This window comes from Sarcophilus harrisii, chromosome 4 (assembly GCF_902635505.1).
Source record: "Sarcophilus harrisii chromosome 4, mSarHar1.11, whole genome shotgun sequence".
Classification (NCBI taxonomy): Eukaryota; Metazoa; Chordata; class Mammalia; order Dasyuromorphia; family Dasyuridae; genus Sarcophilus; species Sarcophilus harrisii.
This window is the reverse complement of record NC_045429.1, coordinates 331,082,923-331,101,740: the sequence shown is the minus strand read 5'-3', so window position 1 is coordinate 331,101,740 and position 18,818 is coordinate 331,082,923. Positions and strand designations below refer to the sequence as shown.

The window sequence follows — 18,818 nt, the reverse complement described above, 5'->3', positions numbered from 1 at the left end:
TGATTACAATTAAGGGAACTGTTTACAAAACAGAGATTGTGGGACTTATAAGTTAAAGGAATCAACTTTATTACATCCATATCAGGCCCTTTTTCTCACTGAGGAGGAAATAAGCCCAATGATCTCCTTGCCTCAAATCTAATAGACTCATTGACTACTTATTAACAGCTCACATTTCTCTAGTGTTTTATGGTTTGTCTCAAAACACTGCATTGAATGTTATAATTATTCTCATCCCACAATTTAGGAAAGAGGAGTTCAGAAAGGTTAAAGGACTTGCCTGAGATTACCCAGTAAGTGTCAGAGTCTGGGTCTGAATCCAGCTGTCCAGATTCCTGGGCTTTTTTAAAATGCCATATTGGGTCAGGAGCAAGAGGATTATCCACCATTAGGGATGGAGAGGCTTTCCTTCCCCTTGAGCTGTCCCATGTCATCTAGAACAACCTGGCAGTGGAGAATTCAGTGGAACAAATGCTTTGGGATGTCCTTCTCCACCACCCTTCTTGCCAATGTCCCCTTCCCTTTTCCCCCTCCTATCTAGACATTAACTTTGTTCTATCCCCATCCTATTCCAACTTCCAATGGAAGTGGGAACCCTACCGTAAACTCTCCTCCATTCAGATCAGATATTTGATCTTTTTTATCTTCCAGTGAAATAGAGGAGCGGGAGACTTTGCCATCTGCCTCACCTGTACTCCCTTTAGGCCTTGGGAGTTACCATCTGATATGCCGATGTATCCTTAGAACTTCTGGGTCTTTCCATCTCCCATTAAAGTGTAAGCTCCCTAAGAGTAGGGAATGTTTCATTTTCCCTTCATATCTTGACACACAATTAGCACTTAATAAAATTTTTTTCATTCATTCATTCATTCTAACATTTTATTGCCACCCCTCCCTTCCCCAGATAACCCTTTGGACTGAGCTTATAGCATTTTCCTGCTTGAGTTTACACTGGTTCAGTAATTAGGCTTTAACACCAATTAGTTAATTGTTGAAGAATGGATATAACCATGGAGAAGGATAGACAGAATTGTCAGGGTACAGTAGAATGATATTTAGTTGTCAGGGGTTTGGATCTGTAAGTGATCATCTAGAATGACAAGGGAAAAGTTGGTCCTTGGGTTGAGGATGGGGAAAATGGGTGGTCAACTTATCATACAACCACCTTTCTCTTTAAAGGGATTTTTGTCCTCAGGGACACCTTTAAGTAGGGGGTCATCACCAGCATTAGCTTCCACATACTCCTTAAGTGCCTTCCCTGATTTGGAAATCTGTGAAGGAAAAAAAAATCTCCTTAAGTATTTGTTCACCGCTTTGACTGGGAGGAGGAAACAGTATATCACCACTCTCAGTCCAAAGTTCTAAAATAACACCTTGTAAAGTAGGGACTTCCCCTAATGCATAAAGAATGGTAGTTATGCACCTGAAAAAATTCATTTAGTAACTGAGAAAAGATCCTAATGGCTTTCATCACAAAGATTTTGTCTTATTTAAATGGGTTGACTTTATCTTTTTTTCAACTAGTCATGTCACTTTTTATGATCCCATTTGAAGTATTCTTGTGCAAAGATACTGAACTTGTTTGCCATTTCTTTCCTCAGTCCATTTTGCAGCTGAGGAAACTAAGGCAAACAGATTACTTACAGTCATACAGCTAGTAAGTGTCTGAGGTAAAATTTGAATTCAAGTCCTTCTGATTAGTGCTCTATCTACTGTGTCACCTAATTGTTCCCAAATTCCCCAAATAACTTTATGTATCTAGTCTTGTCTATATGGAAGCAGAAGGATAGATACTCATATCTCCAGGCTGAATTGAGCCTTAGGATCTCTTTTTCTTGTTCAGGAAACCCTGGCAGGTCTATCTTATCCATCCCCAGCTTCCTTCATCACTCCCCTGATTTTCAACTCCTTAGAAAGGACTTTCCACAACCTTCTTCCCTTTCCCCCCCCCACCAACAGCATGTCCTATCAGCTATTCCACTGCATCTCTCTCCCATCAAGAGGAGAGGACTGAGAAAACAAGGGAAAAAGGCTCACCAAGACTCTTTCGTTCTTCACTTCCTTCTTAAGTTGATCTATCTGCATTTTTAACAGCTCCTTCTCAGTGAGATCCTGAGCCATGTTGCTCCAAAGAAACAGAGACCCTATAGGATATATCACTCGATATTAGAAATGCCTCTATCACCCCAAGCAGTCACCACCAAATGGAATCATTACACTTCCTCTCCTATAATTCCTATATCCTTCATTCTGGATCTAAGCAAAAAATAGACACTACTCTCTGTATGCAAGGAGCTTCTAGCCTTCCACTTGGGGAGATCCCAGTCTGATGGAAAAGAGGTGGAGAAAGAAAAGACTAGTTTTGGTTTGAGACTTTTCCCCCTATCCTGAAAAAATGTGGGTGATAAACATAAGCTAATTAACCCAAACGGTTTGCTTTTTGATCCATAAACCCTTAAAAAATTATTTCTGGAAATTTATGCCTACTGCCTAATTCCTGCTACTCAAATCTAGTCCCCAAGCCTCACCTGTGCATGTGCTTGTATGTGGTAGTGGTGGTGGTAAGGTGCTGTCTTGAAGTCTTCAAAGAGGCACCTTTCTCAGTCTTGAACACCGTATTTCCTGGTCCTCTTACTTCTTTCCAACTGAAGATTTTCTCCTGTTGAAGCAGCAGATGGTCTTAACACCAAAATCTCTGATCCTTAAGCTGATTAATAAGCCTGTCAGGAGACCTGAGCCCCCACTAGAAACAGAAAGAAATTGACAACTGTCCCCAAAGTAGCACACTGACCATCTCAAAGATGAGGTCCCGAGGATGCTCAGCCTATGGAAGAAAAGGCTGCTTGCATATGATCGGTGCCTTTGAGTATTTGGAGGGCTGGGTCAGATTGATCTACTTGGCCCCAAATCAGAAAACAAGGAGCAAAGGATAAAAGTTTCAAAAAGGCCGATTTGGGCTCCCCCATAAAAAAAAAAAATTTCCAAAAGTGGAATATGGTGCCTCAAGGAGTTCCCTATCAGCAGGATCTTCAGGAGGAAGGTTTGATATTCACTTTAGAAGCTATTATAAGTGGGGTTCTATGGGATTCTATGACTTTAGATATCCAAGTGACTTTGGAAACAGCCTAGTAATCTTCCTGCCTCTCAAAACACTTTATTGTTGTTCAGTCCTCTCTTCATGAGCCTGTTTGGGGTTTTCTTGGCAAATACTGGTGTGATTGGCATTTCCTTCTCCAGCTCATTTTACAGATAAGGAAACTGAGGCAAGACAGGATTAAGTGACTTACCCAGGGTCATACAGTTAGGAAATGTCTAAGCCTGGATTTGAACTTAATTGGGTCTTTCCGACTCCAGGGCAGATATGGATGCAGTGGATAGAGCACATAGCCATGAGTCAGGAAAACCTGAGTTGCTTACTAGCCACTCTGGGCAAGTCACTTAACCCTGCTTGCCTCAGTTTCCTTATCTGCAAAATAATCTAGAAAATGGAATATCTTTGCTAAAACAAAAACAAAACCCAAATGGAACCACAAAGAATAGGATGTGATTGAAACAAGTAAACAGCAAATAAGCCCAGTGCTCTATTCACTGCTGTGGCTGCCTCCTACACTAGGATCTATTGCTCCAGAATTCTGGTTGCATTAGCTCCTATTTCAGGCCACATTCTCCAATTTTTCTTCTCATCTTGTTCTTCTGAACTGTTCCCTCTTCTCCTCAGTTCACCTCTGAATTTTCTGCCCTGAATCTTCAAACAAGCTTTATCCTGCACTGAAGTGAGAGGGGGCGGGGGGGGGGAGGGGGAGGGGGAGAGGAGAGAGAGGAAAGGAGAAGGAGAGAGAGAGAGGGAAAGGGAGAGGGAGAGGACCATTCCCCTTCCCGTCGCTTCTGTCTTGCATTTCTAATTTGGCTTTAAATAATAAATTATAACAGGTGCAGCTGGATAACACCATGGTTATAGCACCAACTCTGAAATCAAGTTTGAATTCAGATACTTGACACTTATTAGCTGGGATATCCTGGGCAAGTCATTTATCCTGACTGCCTCAAAAAAAAAAAAATAATAACTAGCATTTATATAGCACTTTTAAATTCTGCAATACAATTCATATAGGTGATCTCATCTGATCAGTCTCCACTGGATACATTCTCTTCCTCCTTGAAATATTCCATGATTAATCCCATTTAAGTATATAATCACTTCTTCTTTGGGATCCTCTTAGCCCTTTTTTCCAGTTTTCATTTCATTTCTTTGCTTCCCTAGTTCTGTTTTTTTGTCTGTTTCCCTATTTCAGGTGTATGTATCATGACCATAGCTTTGTTTTCCTTTGGGTCTAGTCCTAAGAGTTGTCAGAGATCTCTGCCTTCAGACACACTTTATCCAGGGTTCGCTTCAAAGGGCAGAGGACGAAAGCTTAGAAATGTGCTAGAGCCCTTAAGGGGTCATCGTGTACATTCCTTTGCCTTTTATCTGGGTGACAAAACCAATCTGGATTCACTTTGGGATTAAGGAGGAATGGGGGTGGTGAAGCCGCATGTGTTCTGTCCTGCTCTTGGGAATATGTCTGATCCAAATTCATTATTTAGCATGGGGCGGATGATAATAATAACAAAGTTCCTGCTTTCAAGGAGCTTACATACTACTGGAGGAGGATGGGTAGAGCAGAGAAATGCCTGTCCAAATAAATTCATGGAGGTGGGAGATGTAACATCAAGTTTCAGGAAACTTCTAAAGTCATTCATCTTGACTGAAACATAGAGAAAATGAAAGGAGTGGTTTGAAAAAAAAATATTCTAGAAAACCTTAAATGTCAATGGGAGGAGTTTTCTTTTTATCCTAGAAGCAAGGAGGGGACAACTGAAGTTTTGAGCTGGTAACATTGTAATGTCTATCTCTTAGGAAGATTATCTTGGCAGCTGTGTGGAGAACAATTTCCTTAGTGTTTTAGGGTCCACTGTCCACTCTCATGCATAGAATGTAAAAGTTGGAAGGGACCTAAGTGACCTTCCAGTCCAACCCTGAGAATGTACTAATAAAGCTTAGAGAGAAAAAGTCTTACCCAAAAGTGAATTATCTTTTTCTCTTCTCTAACTGTTCATAACTCCATTTGGGATATTCTTGGTAAAGACACTAACGTGGTTTGCTATTTCCTTCTCCAGCTCAATTGACAGATGAGGAAACTGAGGCAAACAGCTAGTGAGTGTCTGAGGCCAGATTTGAACACACAACACTGAGTCTTCTTGACTCCAGGTCCACAGTGCCAAAGACTACACAGTTTAATATTAAGCAGATCCAGAACTAGATTCTAGAGCTCGTAATATCTCAGCCCCAAGCTCCTTCCTCTTTATCACACTGATTCCTTGAGATGGCAAGTTTCTAGTAGAATTAGAATCTGTTACCTAAGTTCATCATGAGCATGCTTTCTCTTGGCACAATGTATTCAAAATCAGGCAGATCTGGCTTCAGATCCTACCCCAGACGATTCCTGCATGTGTGAACTTGGGTATGTCACTTAAATTCTCAGTACCTCAGTTTCTTTATCTGTCAAAAGAGGGAGCTGGACAGAACCACTAAGGTTCCTCCACACTCAAAATCTATGATTCTATGATCCTTTCTTGAGCATGGAGAAGAATGGATCTCTACTTTCCATAACAATCACCTTTCAGAGATTTCACAATAACTCTTAGGAATTGCTGGGAAATTATCCCTGGGCTTTGAACACAAGCCCCAAAATCAGCATCATTCGGCCGCCACCCCCTACAGGTTCCTTGTTGTCCTACGGACAGCTCCATGGTGGCTGGAGTGCAGGACTTGGGAGCTGGAGAGATCGGAGTTCAAATCGTGTCCCAGATATTCACTAGCTATTTGACATTAGGCAAGTCAGTTAAACTCTCAGGCAGTTTCCTCACTTTCAAAATAGGGATATTAATAGCACTTACCTCAGAGCTGTTGTGAAGATCAAATGAGATACCACAAGTAAAATCCTTTGCACACTTTAAAGTACTAAAGTAAAGTAGAGAATGCCAGCTACTATTCTTTATTATTATCTCCATGTCCCAGTCCTTCCAGCTCACCAGCCCCTCAGTGACTCATCTCTGAACTTCCCAAGGAAGCCCCCACCCTCTGCCCTCTTCCCATCTCCCCACCTCCTTAGAGGTGGAAAATACTCATATTCACACACACTCCCTCACACACACCCCTCCCCCAGCAGGGGACAAGCCTCCTTCCTCCCCAGCCTCCCTGGCCTCTTCTCCCTGTTCCCCTCCTCCCCCACACCCTGGCTTCCTCTCTGAGCAGATTCAGCTTTGGTTTCCTCTGAGGGGGGTAAGCTTAGAGAGCGGGAAGAGTGACACCCAATTAAGCCCCTGCCTCACCCTTCCCCTCTGGCCACGGGTTGAGTGGAACCAGCAGAAGGCCAGGCAGGGGAGCAAACATCAGCTTCCTCTTGTCTGGCAATGAGCCTCCTGCCCTTCCCTAGCCGGGTTTGCTTTTCTGGCCCCCAAGAACACACCAACCAGAGGAAGGGCAGGCAGGGCAGCCAATCACAGCCCTGGAAAGGCACAAAACCGGGTGGCCGAGAGTGAGAGGAGGGCAGCCAAACCCCGGGGCCATGGATGAACTGCAGCAGCTCTTGGAGTTTGAGATCCCCACTGGCCGGGAGGCCCTCCGAAGCAACCACAGCAGCCTCCTCAGAGTTGCTGACTACTGTGAGAGCAACTATGTCCAGGTAGGTGGTGCCGGTCTCTGCTCCCTCCAACCTTCCTTGCATGGATTGCACTGGCTCCCTAGCACTGGCAAGCCCAGCCAAATCTCCATCCCTATCTTTGACCCTCCCATGGCAGGCTCAGCTGCTCTATCCCTTTCCATAATCCTGACTCCCATCTCTAACACTTCCCATCAACCCCAGGAACTTGGACCATTTGAACCTGCTTTTTATAGGGTGGGGGAGGCTGAGTCAAAAATTCTCTTTTCTAAATCTAAAAAATTCTCCATTTCCTTGCAAGATCCCCTTCCCCAATCCCTACAGCATTTGGTCCCCACAACCATGAGACCCAACTAAATTTGATTAGTCCTGAGCTCTTCCAGGGAAAAGTGACACCATCTTAAACTTACATCTCATACTTTTTCTTCCCTCCTGATTCTCACCCATCCATTCACCCAAAAAAGAAGGTGGGGGGCAACAGCCCTTCCATGATAGTACCCATGGGAAATCTCTGGGGCAATAAGTGGAAGAAAGTTAATAGTGAGTTGATTCAGTCTTAGAAAAACTCAAGAAAAAGTAGAGAAGAAGGGTTAGTCTGTTAGTGTGGGCCTTAGAAGTGAGACTATGCAAAATGATCTCTGGGAGGTATCTGACAACTAAGGGAAAGGACTCTGGGATTTTTACAGTTTTCTGGATTCTGTATCCAAACATCTGGGTGCTAGGATGGGAGCTTTGGCTGGAGCTATCTCTTTCTCTGGATCTCTTCTCCCAGCTTCTCTCAGAATTGGAAGCCAAAAGGAGCTTGCCATTTTGGGGAGAAAAGACAGCGGGGGAGAAGAGCCAGGGCTCTGTTAAGTGCATACAAATGGGAGGGGTAGAATGATGGAATTTCTATTCATATCAGCATCATAACCTATGAGTACAATAACAAACAAACCAAAAATAGCCCCTGTTCTTGGGCCATTGATGAAGTCTTTAGACTTACTGTGATGTGAGACAACTCAGTTCAGATCAACAAATTGAGGAGAAAGCCTTGGCTTTGGAGTCAGGAAACCTTGGGTTCAGATTTTATTTCTGCAGCCTGGGTGATCTGTGTCCAATCTTCAGCTTCCTCATCTGAGTCCTGTAAGAAGAACAATCCCTTCTGCTTCTAAGCCCTTCTGAAAATCTCAAAGCATTTTTCCAGAGAGGCTCTTATTCCCTTACTGGAAGGGAGGGAAGGAAGGAAGGGGCACGTTTCAGATCAAGAAATTGAAGTCAAGAGAAAGGAAACAACTCACTCAGTCAGCGAGGATGTCCAAGACCAAAGCTGGGGTTCTCAGAAACCCCAGGGCTCTGGTCTCTGCAACTCAACGAACTAACTAGATTTTCTCAGCTCTTTTCTTACTTTGTCTAGGAAGTATACAGGCTGCTTCTTTAAAGTGGGAAAAGATGGGTGGCTGGTCAATGTTATTTAAAGAGCCCGTGGTCTACATATCCCCTCTGGAGATTTTTTCCCCAGTCTGACCAGGTGCTACCATAAGGGTAGCAAGGAGGAGATGCCAGGGGTAACCACAGTTTTGTAGTTCATTTCTCAGCTTTGACTGAGTTTCCCAATCTGGAGTAATGTGTATGAGAATTTTGGTGGGAAGAAATTTTAAACTCCATTTATATCTTTATTCTCCTCCCCTCATCCTCTTTCCCCTCTTGACTGCAGGGGGTCTCTTCTTTATCAGCCAAACCTGGGGTCAGGTCTCAGGAATGGGGTCCAGTCTTTACTCTTCCAAGATTGATCCCAAACAACTGTTTTGTGATGAAGTTAAAAGAGCATTCACCTCAGAAATCATGCTACAAATCCAGGTTCAACTCATTGTTTTGTTGATTGTTTAGACAAGAAAATTATGGGGAAAATGTTAATAATGCCGTTTAAACTTAAAACTATATCTCTGATACATGTGCTTTTTTCTAGAACTGTTTGTTAAACATTTACCAGGACACTCTTGCTTGTAGATCATCTCATCTAAACCCTGTGTTTTCTTTTTTCTTGGAGGCAATTGTGGTTGAATGTGGGGTTGCCATCAAACAGTAAGTCTCTGAGGTCACATTTGAACTGAGGTCCTTCTGACCCCCGAGCCGCCTACCTGCCCCCAAACCCTATCTTTTTAAGAGGAAACTAAAACCCAGAAAAGTTTAATGACTTCCCCAAGAAATCATTCAATATCGGAGCTGAAATTAAAATTTCTATATATTCCTCCATGTCCAACACAGTACTCTGCATATAATAGACATTGAATAAATGTTTATTATTAGTAATAAACATTATGAATAAGACTAATAGCTAGCACTGATATAGTATTTGCATAATACTTTACATATATAATCTTATTTTATCCTCACAACAACACTGGGAGGTAGATTCTATTATTATTTCCATTTTACAGATGAAGAAACTAAAGCTAAAAAAAAAAATGAAGTGACTTGCCTAGGATTACATAGCTAATAAATTTCAGAAACCCAATGATAACTCAAGTTTTCCTGAATGTAATTTCAGTATTCTAGCTACAATTATTATAATTAATTAATCTTCCACTTCTGTGTTTGTCCCATAGCAGCTAATTATTATCTCTCCTTAAATCTTTCTTTGGACTTTTCCAATGCATATGTCATATTCTTTTTTTTTTTTTTTTTAATTTAATAGCCTTTTATTTACAGGTTATATGTATGGGTAACTTTACAGCATCGACAATTGCCAAACCTCTTGTTCCAATTTTTCCCCTCCCTCCCCCCCCCCCCCCCCCCAGATGGCAAGGATGACCAGTAGATGTTAAGTATATTAAAATATAAATTAGATACACAATAAGTATACATGACCAAACCGTTATTTTGCTGTACAAAAAGAATTGGACTCTGAAATAGTGTACAATTAGCTTGTGAAGGAAATAAAAAATGCAGGTGTGCATAAATATAGGGATTGGGAATTCAATGTCATGGTTCTTAGTCATCTCCCAAAGTTCTTTCGCTGGGCGTAGCTGGTTCAGTTCATTACTGCTTCATTGGAAATGATTTGGTTGATCTCTGCATATTTCATATTCTAACCTGTATTATAGTCGTTTGTGCAAGTCTTACCTCTAAAGCTAAACTGCAAGATCCGTTAGGGCAGGGATGGTGTCTCTTACCTGTGTTTATGTCTCCCCAGGGCCTAGCATAGCGCCTGGCACAAAGAAGGCATTTAATAAATGTTTACTATTATAGTTGACTTTATATGTAGTAGAACCTTAATAAATCTTTTGAGAAATCAATGAATGAATGGGAAAATTCATGTGTCCTGTTTCCTGTCCACTTGTCTTTCTCCTTTTCTCTATCAGTTCATTCATTTACCAATAGCCAGGCAGGACAAGTGATCTCCACGGATTCCTAAAGATGAAAGGAAGTTGGGTGGATCACCTGTTTCAATCCTGATATCTGTGAACAGAAAACTATTCCACCAGATGGATAGAGACATTTTGAGTCATTTTCTGCTATTTGGAGCAAGGGAGAGAGACTTTGGAACACAGGCTTAGGCGACAGAAGAAATAGACAGAGAACCCAGGATACTGGACGACCACTATGAGTAAGGGATAGATGTAGCTATGAAAGTGTTTGTATGGATAAATAACAGCCACAAGTTCTTAACTTGGGATCCTCAGACTCCTGAAAGGGTTCATGATCTTGGATGGAAGAAAAAAAAAGTACATTTTGTTTTCATTGACCTCTAGCTGAAATATAACATTTCCTTCAATTATTTAAAAACATGATTCTGAGAAGGGCTATCCCAGGAGGCCAGGGAACACACACACACACACACACACACACAAACTATTAAAGTCAATTGTCTCTACCAACTTAAACAAAATTCAAAGTTCTAGCAATGCCATTTACACATTTCAGCCTCCTAGTAAAAGCTGCACAAGTGGAGTTCCATTTAGGTTTTTTGAGGATGCCATGGAAGCCCTTTATGAAATCCTTGTCAGGCCTTTGTCCATCACTTATGATGTCCATCATTCTTAGTGTATGAAACCTCTGGAGTGAACTTTTACTCCCTTTTTTACCTTGTACTCTCAGAGTGATAGATAGCTGTGATATAGTGGAAAGGACTCTTGATTTTAATTTATGAGACTTGGTGTGAGATCCTTATTTTTTGTGTGAAATCTAGGCAAATCATTACTTCTTCACAGGGCTTTAGTTTGTTTGTGTGTAAGAAGTGAAGTTTGTATTAGGGCCTTTTCAGCCCTGCTGAGCATTGATGCATGTCTGATCTGGGCAGAGGGATGTGCTGGAGGTAGACCTATGTGTCTTACTTACAGGCCACAGAAAAGAGGAAAGCCCTGGAGGAAACCATGGCCTTTACCACTCAAGCCCTGGCCAGTGTGGCCTACCAGATCAGCAATCTGGCTGGCCATCTGCTGAAGATGCTGGATCTCCAGGACACTGGGCTGAGGCAGGTGGAGGCCAATGTGAGCACACTGGACCAGGTAAGGAGTAGGGGGCGAGCCAGAACAGCAGTCCTTGGCCCAACCTAACAGATATTTTTATTCCCTTTCCATCTTCCTCCACCTTGCACCTGGCCATGGGTCTTTAACCTAAGGTTGGAGAACTCAGTTAAAAAAAAAAAAATTGATAGCTGTATTTTGATGGAACTTTAATCCTATGGTTTTATTTTACACATTTAAGGACGTAGTTTTCAGAAGGAGTCCATAGTCTGCTTCATGAACTGCCAAAGGATCCATGATACAAAAATGGCCCAAGAACTACTCCCTGGATCCTTCCTCCCAGGAGACCATTCCCATCCCTAATAACCGTTAAATCCCTAATCCTTCAGGGAATCAGAATCTTTCCCAGGGCTAGCTCCTGGCTTTATCTGCAGACATGCTTATGGTCTTGAGAATCAGACTCAGAGATGAGAATCTTTGGAGGTCATTTGACAGAGAGGCTCATGAGACTCAGGTGATGTGTCCAAGGTCACTCAGAGACCGGATTCCAACCCGCCTGCTCTGACTGCACATTAAGTGTTCCTTCCACTGTACTAGGCGGTGGACAGAGCCCTGACCTCCTGTAAACGATGGGCTGTGGAAGGGAGATAGCAGCGGCAGATTAGCAGGGGGGGGGGGGTCTGTTCAGCCGGAGGCAGTGCTCTGAGTGAAGGCGTCCTTGGCTCCCCCTCACCCCCGCCGTCCCCTTTCCTTCCTGCACACACGAGTGCATATATACTTCTGGCCTGGGACACATGGATCACCCCCTCCCCCACACAGCTGATGGGCTGCGTCCTTTCCTCCTGCCCCAGCAAACAATTCCTCTTCTCCAGGCTGCGTGTCTCCAACAAGAATTCCATGGAGGGAACCGAGCCGATCCATCCACCCTTCCCATCCAGTCTTTCAGGCCCCAAATCTCCTCTCTCCGCCCCTTGGGTTGGAATATGTTCTGAGCCAATCTAGCTCCCTCCCAACATTCCCCCACCCACCCCCCTGGGGGATTCCATGTTTTCTCCCTTCCTCCTGTTCCTGTCTGTCTAATAATAATTGCCATTCCCTCTCCACAGGAAGTTAGTGAAGTGGCTCCATCCTTCCCCTTCCCCCCTGCAAGCATACATACACACCACTCCCAACCAGTAATTACTGTGTGACCTGGTAAACATATTTCACTCTCTCTGGCCCTCACTTCTGTGGAGTGTAGCCCTACTATTCCCTGTGCCCCGCACCCCACTGGTTTGGAGGGTCCTGAAAGGGTTCTAATTCAGGCAGGATCCTGGCCCGATGCCCGCAGTAGGGACCTCCCTCTCCCTCTCCACTCTCCATCCCTGACCTCTTCTACACGCCCCCCCAATCCCCGCAGATGGTGAACATGCACATGGAGAAGATTGCCCGAAGGGAGATTGGAACATTGGCTGTGTTCCAGCGGCTGCCGACAAATCAGAAGATCATCCCCCCTGAGAACCTGCCCGTGTTGGAGCCCTACTATAGGAAACCTCTCAACTTCGCCTGCCTGGATAATGTTGGCCATGGGATTAAGGTAGAACCAGAGGTTCCTCCAATCTTGGCCCAGCTCTCGGGGATCTCCTCCTCCCAGAGCCTTCATTTCCACATACTTGAAACGCATAAAACATTTATGAAATGCATAAAGCGGGCCACTGTTTCTGTTTCTGGGGGGAGATACAAAATTAGCCTCTTTTCCCCCTTGAATTCCCGTTACTTAATTTTCCTTTTGAGCAAATCACTCTACTTCTTAAGCCTCCTCTTGTCTGGTCTTTCACAATTATCCCTTAGTACCCTTATATTCCACACCCCAAACAAATTGAAATTTATCTTTTTTTTGCTGACTGTGAAGTCTCAAGCTTCCTCTCTCACTCCGGGGTGCTGAGGAAAAGCGGTGGGTACTGGGGCCTGGGTGTGCATGAGAACAGCCCCAGCGCTGAATGAGAATAGAAACTTCCTCTGTCTGAGGGTTTGAGGTCTTAATGCTTTCTCAGCCACAATCAGGGCTATCAGAGCAGAGAAAAGGGGGGTTGGGCTGCAGCTGCTTCCAGGAGCTGTCAGGGTACCTGGGGAGCTAAACTCATAGATGAGAGGAATGGCTAAATCCTCCAGAGAAGCCCTCCTAATCCCTCCCCTTGCCCCCCGTTTCCTTATTCTGGAGATTGAATTCTTCAAACCTCTTATTTTTTATGCCATTAATATGGACATTTCAGATAATCCCTTGATCTCATTCCAAAGGAAATTCCACTCTCAGTCACCGAAGTGTGGTCTATCCTAAATCCCTCTTGCTGCAGGCAGATTAAAAGTCCGTTTCTTCCTGCTAGGAAGTGGAAATGACAATAACCAGATCAGACTATTTTTTCTGCTCTCATTGTTAATTGCCCCTTATAAAAATATCCTTTAATATAAATCTCTTTCCTTACAGACATCACACACACACACACACACACACACACACACACACACACACACACTTTTACTTTTCTACTCATTTCTTCATTAATGGTTCCTGATAAATAGGACCCTAAAGAGACAATAATCCTTCCACAATTCCACTTTCAACAATTCTCTTACAAAACAAGAAAATGCACCAGCAGGTACTCATTTGCATATTACAATGAATTATGTCCTTTGCATGATCTATTGAATCTATAACAGAAATATTTTCCCAGGCTTGGCTACTTTTCCCCTGATGCTTTCCAGAAATTAGCCTTATCTTCCAAAACTATTGTTTGATCACTTAAACCTTCTGTGAAGATTCTGGATCCTTGGAATGGAGTCAGAGGTGTAGTCCAAAGTAGGGTCTTCCCTTTGTCAGGAACTGACAAAACTCGGTGAGGAAGAAATCTGGATAGAGGCAGGGAAAAAAGGAGGCTGTTGGAATAAAGGGACCAAAGACATTGGGGCATCTTCTCCAGAAGACCAGAGAGAAAAAATAAGGGGATGTTGCGGCTGAAGAGAGGAAGTGACTGGCAGACAATGTGTCTCTCAGCTCTAGGGCTGGTGGCAGCGAAGTCTGCATACCTCATGCTTCTGGCGGGCGCTGGGTCCAACTGGAGTGCTTGGAAATTGTCAGATAAGGCAGAGGGGAGGTATAGTTGGGAAACGAAACAGAGAACTGGCAGTCATTTTCCCCACCTAGTTCCCATGTTAGTACCCCAGTTCCTCTCTTGGTTCCCTTTGAGGTCAAGGAAAGGAGAGCACAGAATGGGGAACAGCAGGAAGAGGGGGCCAGCCCTTTAACTCTGGCCTATCTCCCCTTTCCCAGGATCTGAGCACTCAGCTGTCCAGAACTGGGACACTCTCCCGAAAGAGCATCAAGGCGGCAGTTGCCCCTCCCTCAGGAACACTAGGGTGAGTGAGGTTCTTCTAGCTTGCTTGTCCCCTCCAAATTTTATCCAGATTACTCCCAAACCCACTCCTCTCTTCCCTGGCTAGGCTACCCTTACCTAGGATGTTGGTAACAGGACATTTGCTTCCTTGGCTTGGGCGGGGAAGGGAGACCAAGTACATGGAGCATTGTAAAGAGTATAAGTCCTGAGATCAAGTATGGGTACCTCTAACTCAGTTACTACAGAAATAAAATGGAGATTATAACACCTACCTCCCAGAATTGAGAGCATCAAATAATTTCTAAAGTGTTTAGCACCATTTCTGGCCCATAATAGCCATTTTGTACATGTTTCTCCTTCCACCACCCCATTTTGTCAATCCCCTCGTTCTCCTCCAGTCGACTCTCCAGAGTCCCCGAACCTGTACATCTCCCAGTCATTCCTGATGGCAAAATCTCTGCAGCCTCCTCTCTGACTTCTTCCAGGTAAGCTCTATTCACTGGTAAAGACTGGTGGCTAGAGGGACCAGCTGCCCTTCAGAATCTCCGCTACAACCCCTTCTTTCCTCCCCTGTCCTTGGGGTATGTGGAGTCTGGGTGGTGAAGTGTGGGCATAGGGTGGTTGGGTGTTGTTGGGGACCAAAACCAAAGAACCAAGGTTGAAAACTGTCCTGATGTCGTTCTTTGAACTTCAGTAGCACTGAAGGCATCTGTGGGATCCCCGTGGTCAAGGTGCCAATGATGCCCCAAGCCCCATCACTCCCCGATTCCATGTCCCCAAATGAAGCACTGGAGAACTCTCTTCCTGAGGAGCTGTCCACACCCCAGTCAGGTATAGAGTCCCTTACCTCCCTCATTTCTCTGTCTAGAGCCCTCACCCACAAACTCCCTCCGGACACCTTGGTTCCTCTTCCATTGACCTTCACTAAAAGCCTTCAGTTTAATGCTTTAGATGGCAATATATCATTCTAAAGGTAGCAGTGGGGGCAAATTGCCAAGCGGACCTACTGGGGAAGGGAGGAAAGAATGTGAAGGCACTTCAACAAAAATTTATGAAATTACGTGTAGTATATATTTAAGACTCCTTTCTAGGTCCTGTGAAAGACATGGCAAAAGACAAGGTCCATTTTGATGAATCTTCTGTAGAAGACACTACCCTCCCACCACCTTCTCCTTTCCTTTCAGTACCAGACCTGCCCCCACCCCTAGACCTGCCCCCACCCTTGGAGATTGATGAACTGATGCTGCCACCTCCTCCACCCCCTGACTTTGATCCAGAAGAACCAACTTGGGCCCCTGCTCAGTACTTGGAAAAAGGTACTTTATAGCTATTATTTGGAAAAAGGGCACCTAGGTGGAACAGTGGCTAGAGTGCCAGCCCTGTAGTTAGGAAGAATCATATCAAGTTTAAATCTGATCTTAAACACTTAATAGCTTTTGATCCTAGGCAAGTCATTTAACTCTTTTGTTGCCTCAGTTTCCTCATCTGTGAGATGAGCTGGAGAAGGAAATGGCTAACTACTCCAGTATTTTGGCCAAGAAAATACCAGATAGGTAGGGCACAAGGTCAGACGTGACTGAAATGAATGCTTTGAAGTATTCTATATTAGCAAGGCTTCTGACTGTTTGGATGCAAGGGGTTCCCCGTTTTCCAACCATGGATTCCTATCCTCCTCCCAGGAAATGAGGCTTTTGAAAGAAATGAGCCCTCAGGGTCCAGAAACTTCATCTACAAATGAAGAGACCTTATCAGATACCCTCAGGATCACTCTTTCCACCTTTCTGCAAGGTTGGCTAACAATATTTTCAATGATCCAATAGAAATTAGTTTCTAGTCACCTCAGAGATCTTGTAGTGTTCTCCAGTAAAGCTGTGAATTGGTGAAATATTTAAGTTGTCACTGATTCCATGATTTTAGTTTTAGTTTTTGCCTTCAAGTTTGGCAGGTAGGGGATCCTAGGATTTGGGATGAGAATGGGAAATTTTAACATGCAGTTTAAGAAAAGAAACTAACACTAACAATTTGGCAGGGGGAAGTCTGCCTTTTCTAGAACTGAGACAAAGTTTAAATGACAAGACCATATAGCCAGTTAGTGATGGAGGTGGGAGGACGAGGGCCAAGGTGATCTTGGCTCAGTCATCCAAGCTCTATTGCTTTATTAAATGAGGGCTCGATGAAATGACCTCTAAGAGCTTTTCCAGTTTCAAATCTATGATCCCAAGTTGCAGAACACAAATCCATTGTTTCCCCCCCCCTGCCCCCCCATACATGTGTTGCAAAAATGAGGACCAGGGTTCAAATCATCTTAGCCCTATCATTTAAGCTTGTCAGTTGCCTCATCTTTGATATAAAGATGTTATTTTAGAAGGATTGTAAAGTCCTGCTCAGCTTTAAACACGAGCTTATGTGGGTCTGAGGCATTCATATGTGTCCACAGCAAGCTTTGAATGTAAGCAATTCAAAATCCACCTCATAAAGAAGCAGCAGATACCCATATCAGATAACAAACCATTTGTCTCAACATGTTCATTTTTGTAGATGGCTCTCCTTCCTCATTCTGAGTAGGTCAGGCCGATTTAGAAGAGAATATTCCATGGTCCAAGAATAATCAAAAGATCTATAGCGGCCAGTAATTTTTTTTTTTTGGCCAAGGAGATTGGGGTTAAATGACAATGTCAATTGTTTGGGGTTACATTTGAACTTGGGTCCTCCTGACTTTAGGGCTTCTCACCTAGCTGCCCTTCAGCAAGCACTCACAATCGCACAAGAGGAAATCCTCACAAGAGGAAACAAAGAGGTTAATCAAGTTGTCTGGGGTTACACTGTAACTGTGTAAGGCAAGATTTGAACCCACTTTTTCCTAAGGTAAACCCAACACTCCATGCATTATATGTAGAGTGCCATAGATGTCTCTATACTGAAGGTTTAACTTTTTTAATTAATAACTTAAAAGGCACAATTGACAAGCTTATCAAATTTTCAATTGGCACAGGACCGAGAAATAGTTAATACAATCAATCAGGAGCCGTAAAGTTTTTGAAAGGCCAGTTCAAAGGCAAAACATAAGGGCAAATCCAAACTCCTTCACAATTAGCTGAACAAAAGCCAAGGCAAATATGGCTACATCACCCATATGGTAACTAAAACTTTTTTTGGTAGACTATGCTTAATTTGAATCAACAATGACATCACAGCTAAAAAAAAAAAAAAAACCTAATATGCTGCAATGAGAGGTAGAGGATGCTGAGCTGAATCAGGTCATGTTGTCTAACTGAATCACACATCGTCTGGGCACTATTTTTTTTTAAGATGAACATCGACAAACTGGGAGGCAGTTCTGAATAAGCAAATAGACTAAAGACCCAATAGTAGACTTGGAAGGCCTATCATGAGGGGAAATGATCATACTTGTTCTCTTTGGTTATATGAGGCAAAATTGGAGAGGTAGATTGGGGCTTTCCAGAGAAAATGACTTAAACTGAAGGTCTTGAAAAAGAAGTTGGTCAACCACCATATTAGTGGCTGGGGAGGTGGAAGGGGATACCTATTCTTAATATTAACTACATTTAGCCCCCAGATCCTTTCCAACTCCAACACGGTAAGAGGTAGAAGAGGGCAGCTAGGTGGATAGTGCCAGGTCTAGAAGCAGGATGACTCAAATCTGGCCTCAGCTGTGCCACTCTGGAGAAGTCACTTACCCCATTTGCCTCAGTTTCCTTATCTGCAAAATAAGCTGGGGAAGGAAAAAAACCTAACTGCATAAGGGGAGATCTATGTGAACCCTGACCACATGCCCCTCAAATGGATTCTCATCTTATCTCATTCTTCCATGGTGTGATCGAGATCAATGCTGTGGGGAGTCAGCAAGAGCACCATCCTCACAGGCCAAGAAAAATCAAGCCCAGGATTGTAGCATATTTTCAGCCAAGTTTAAATTCAGGACCCCCTGTGTGACCTCCCAAGCTGTCTAAATTCCTCTATGAGGGTGTCTCAATGTGGTATCCCCTCCTCCCACAGTGGTGACGCTGTACCCTTACACCTGCCAAAAAGACAATGAGCTCTCCTTTGATGTGGGCACTACCATCTGTGTCACCCGCCGATACTCGGATGGATGGTGCGAGGGTGTCACCTCTGAGGGTTCTGGCTTCTTCCCTGGAAACTACGTGGAACCAAGCTGCTAATAGGCCGTCCTTCATGCCCCCTGGCAATTCTGGTACCAAAAAAGGGACAAAGTGATGCCTTTTTAACCTTTCCCCAACATTCCCAGTAGCTCCAGTCTTTCAGACAAGCTTTTCCCC

General features: G+C 43.7%; 2 protein-coding genes across 8 annotated transcripts; one reads left to right on the top strand and one right to left on the bottom strand.

The window, feature by feature from the left end:
* Positions 1 to 861: 861 nt before the first annotated feature.
* Positions 862 to 9,101, bottom strand: GNGT2 (G protein subunit gamma transducin 2). Of its 4 annotated transcripts, XM_012550281.3 has the most exons (5): positions 6,373 to 6,462; positions 5,938 to 6,001; positions 2,529 to 2,659; positions 2,038 to 2,144; positions 862 to 1,271 (listed from the first exon to the last, which is right to left on the bottom strand). In XM_012550281.3, the coding sequence occupies exons 4-5, from the start codon at positions 2,119 to 2,121 to the stop codon at positions 1,146 to 1,148; spliced, it is 210 nt and encodes a 69-aa protein (XP_012405735.1). In that variant the 5' UTR covers positions 2,122 to 2,144; positions 2,529 to 2,659; positions 5,938 to 6,001; positions 6,373 to 6,462; the 3' UTR covers positions 862 to 1,145. The 4 variants fall into 4 exon arrangements, with proteins under 4 accessions (XP_012405735.1, XP_012405736.1, XP_003770680.1 ...); XM_012550282.3 differs by lacking the exons at positions 5,938 to 6,001; positions 6,373 to 6,462 and adding an exon at positions 7,687 to 9,101; XM_003770632.4 differs by lacking the exon at positions 5,938 to 6,001 and having other exon boundaries at positions 6,373 to 6,457.
* On the top strand, positions 6,534 to 18,730 carry ABI3 (ABI family member 3). Of its 4 annotated transcripts, none has more exons than XM_012550280.3 (8): positions 6,534 to 6,725; positions 11,024 to 11,191; positions 12,549 to 12,725; positions 14,457 to 14,542; positions 14,919 to 15,005; positions 15,218 to 15,351; positions 15,705 to 15,836; positions 18,538 to 18,730. In XM_012550280.3, exons 1-8 carry the CDS (start codon positions 6,609 to 6,611, stop codon positions 18,699 to 18,701), a joined length of 1,065 nt encoding a protein of 354 aa, XP_012405734.1. In that variant the 5' UTR covers positions 6,534 to 6,608; the 3' UTR covers positions 18,702 to 18,730. The 4 variants fall into 4 exon arrangements, with proteins under 4 accessions (XP_012405734.1, XP_023359863.1, XP_023359866.1 ...); XM_023504095.2 differs by having other exon boundaries at positions 15,215 to 15,351; XM_023504098.2 differs by lacking the exon at positions 18,538 to 18,730 and adding an exon at positions 16,200 to 16,492 and having other exon boundaries at positions 15,215 to 15,351.
* Positions 18,731 to 18,818: the final 88 nt, after the last annotated feature.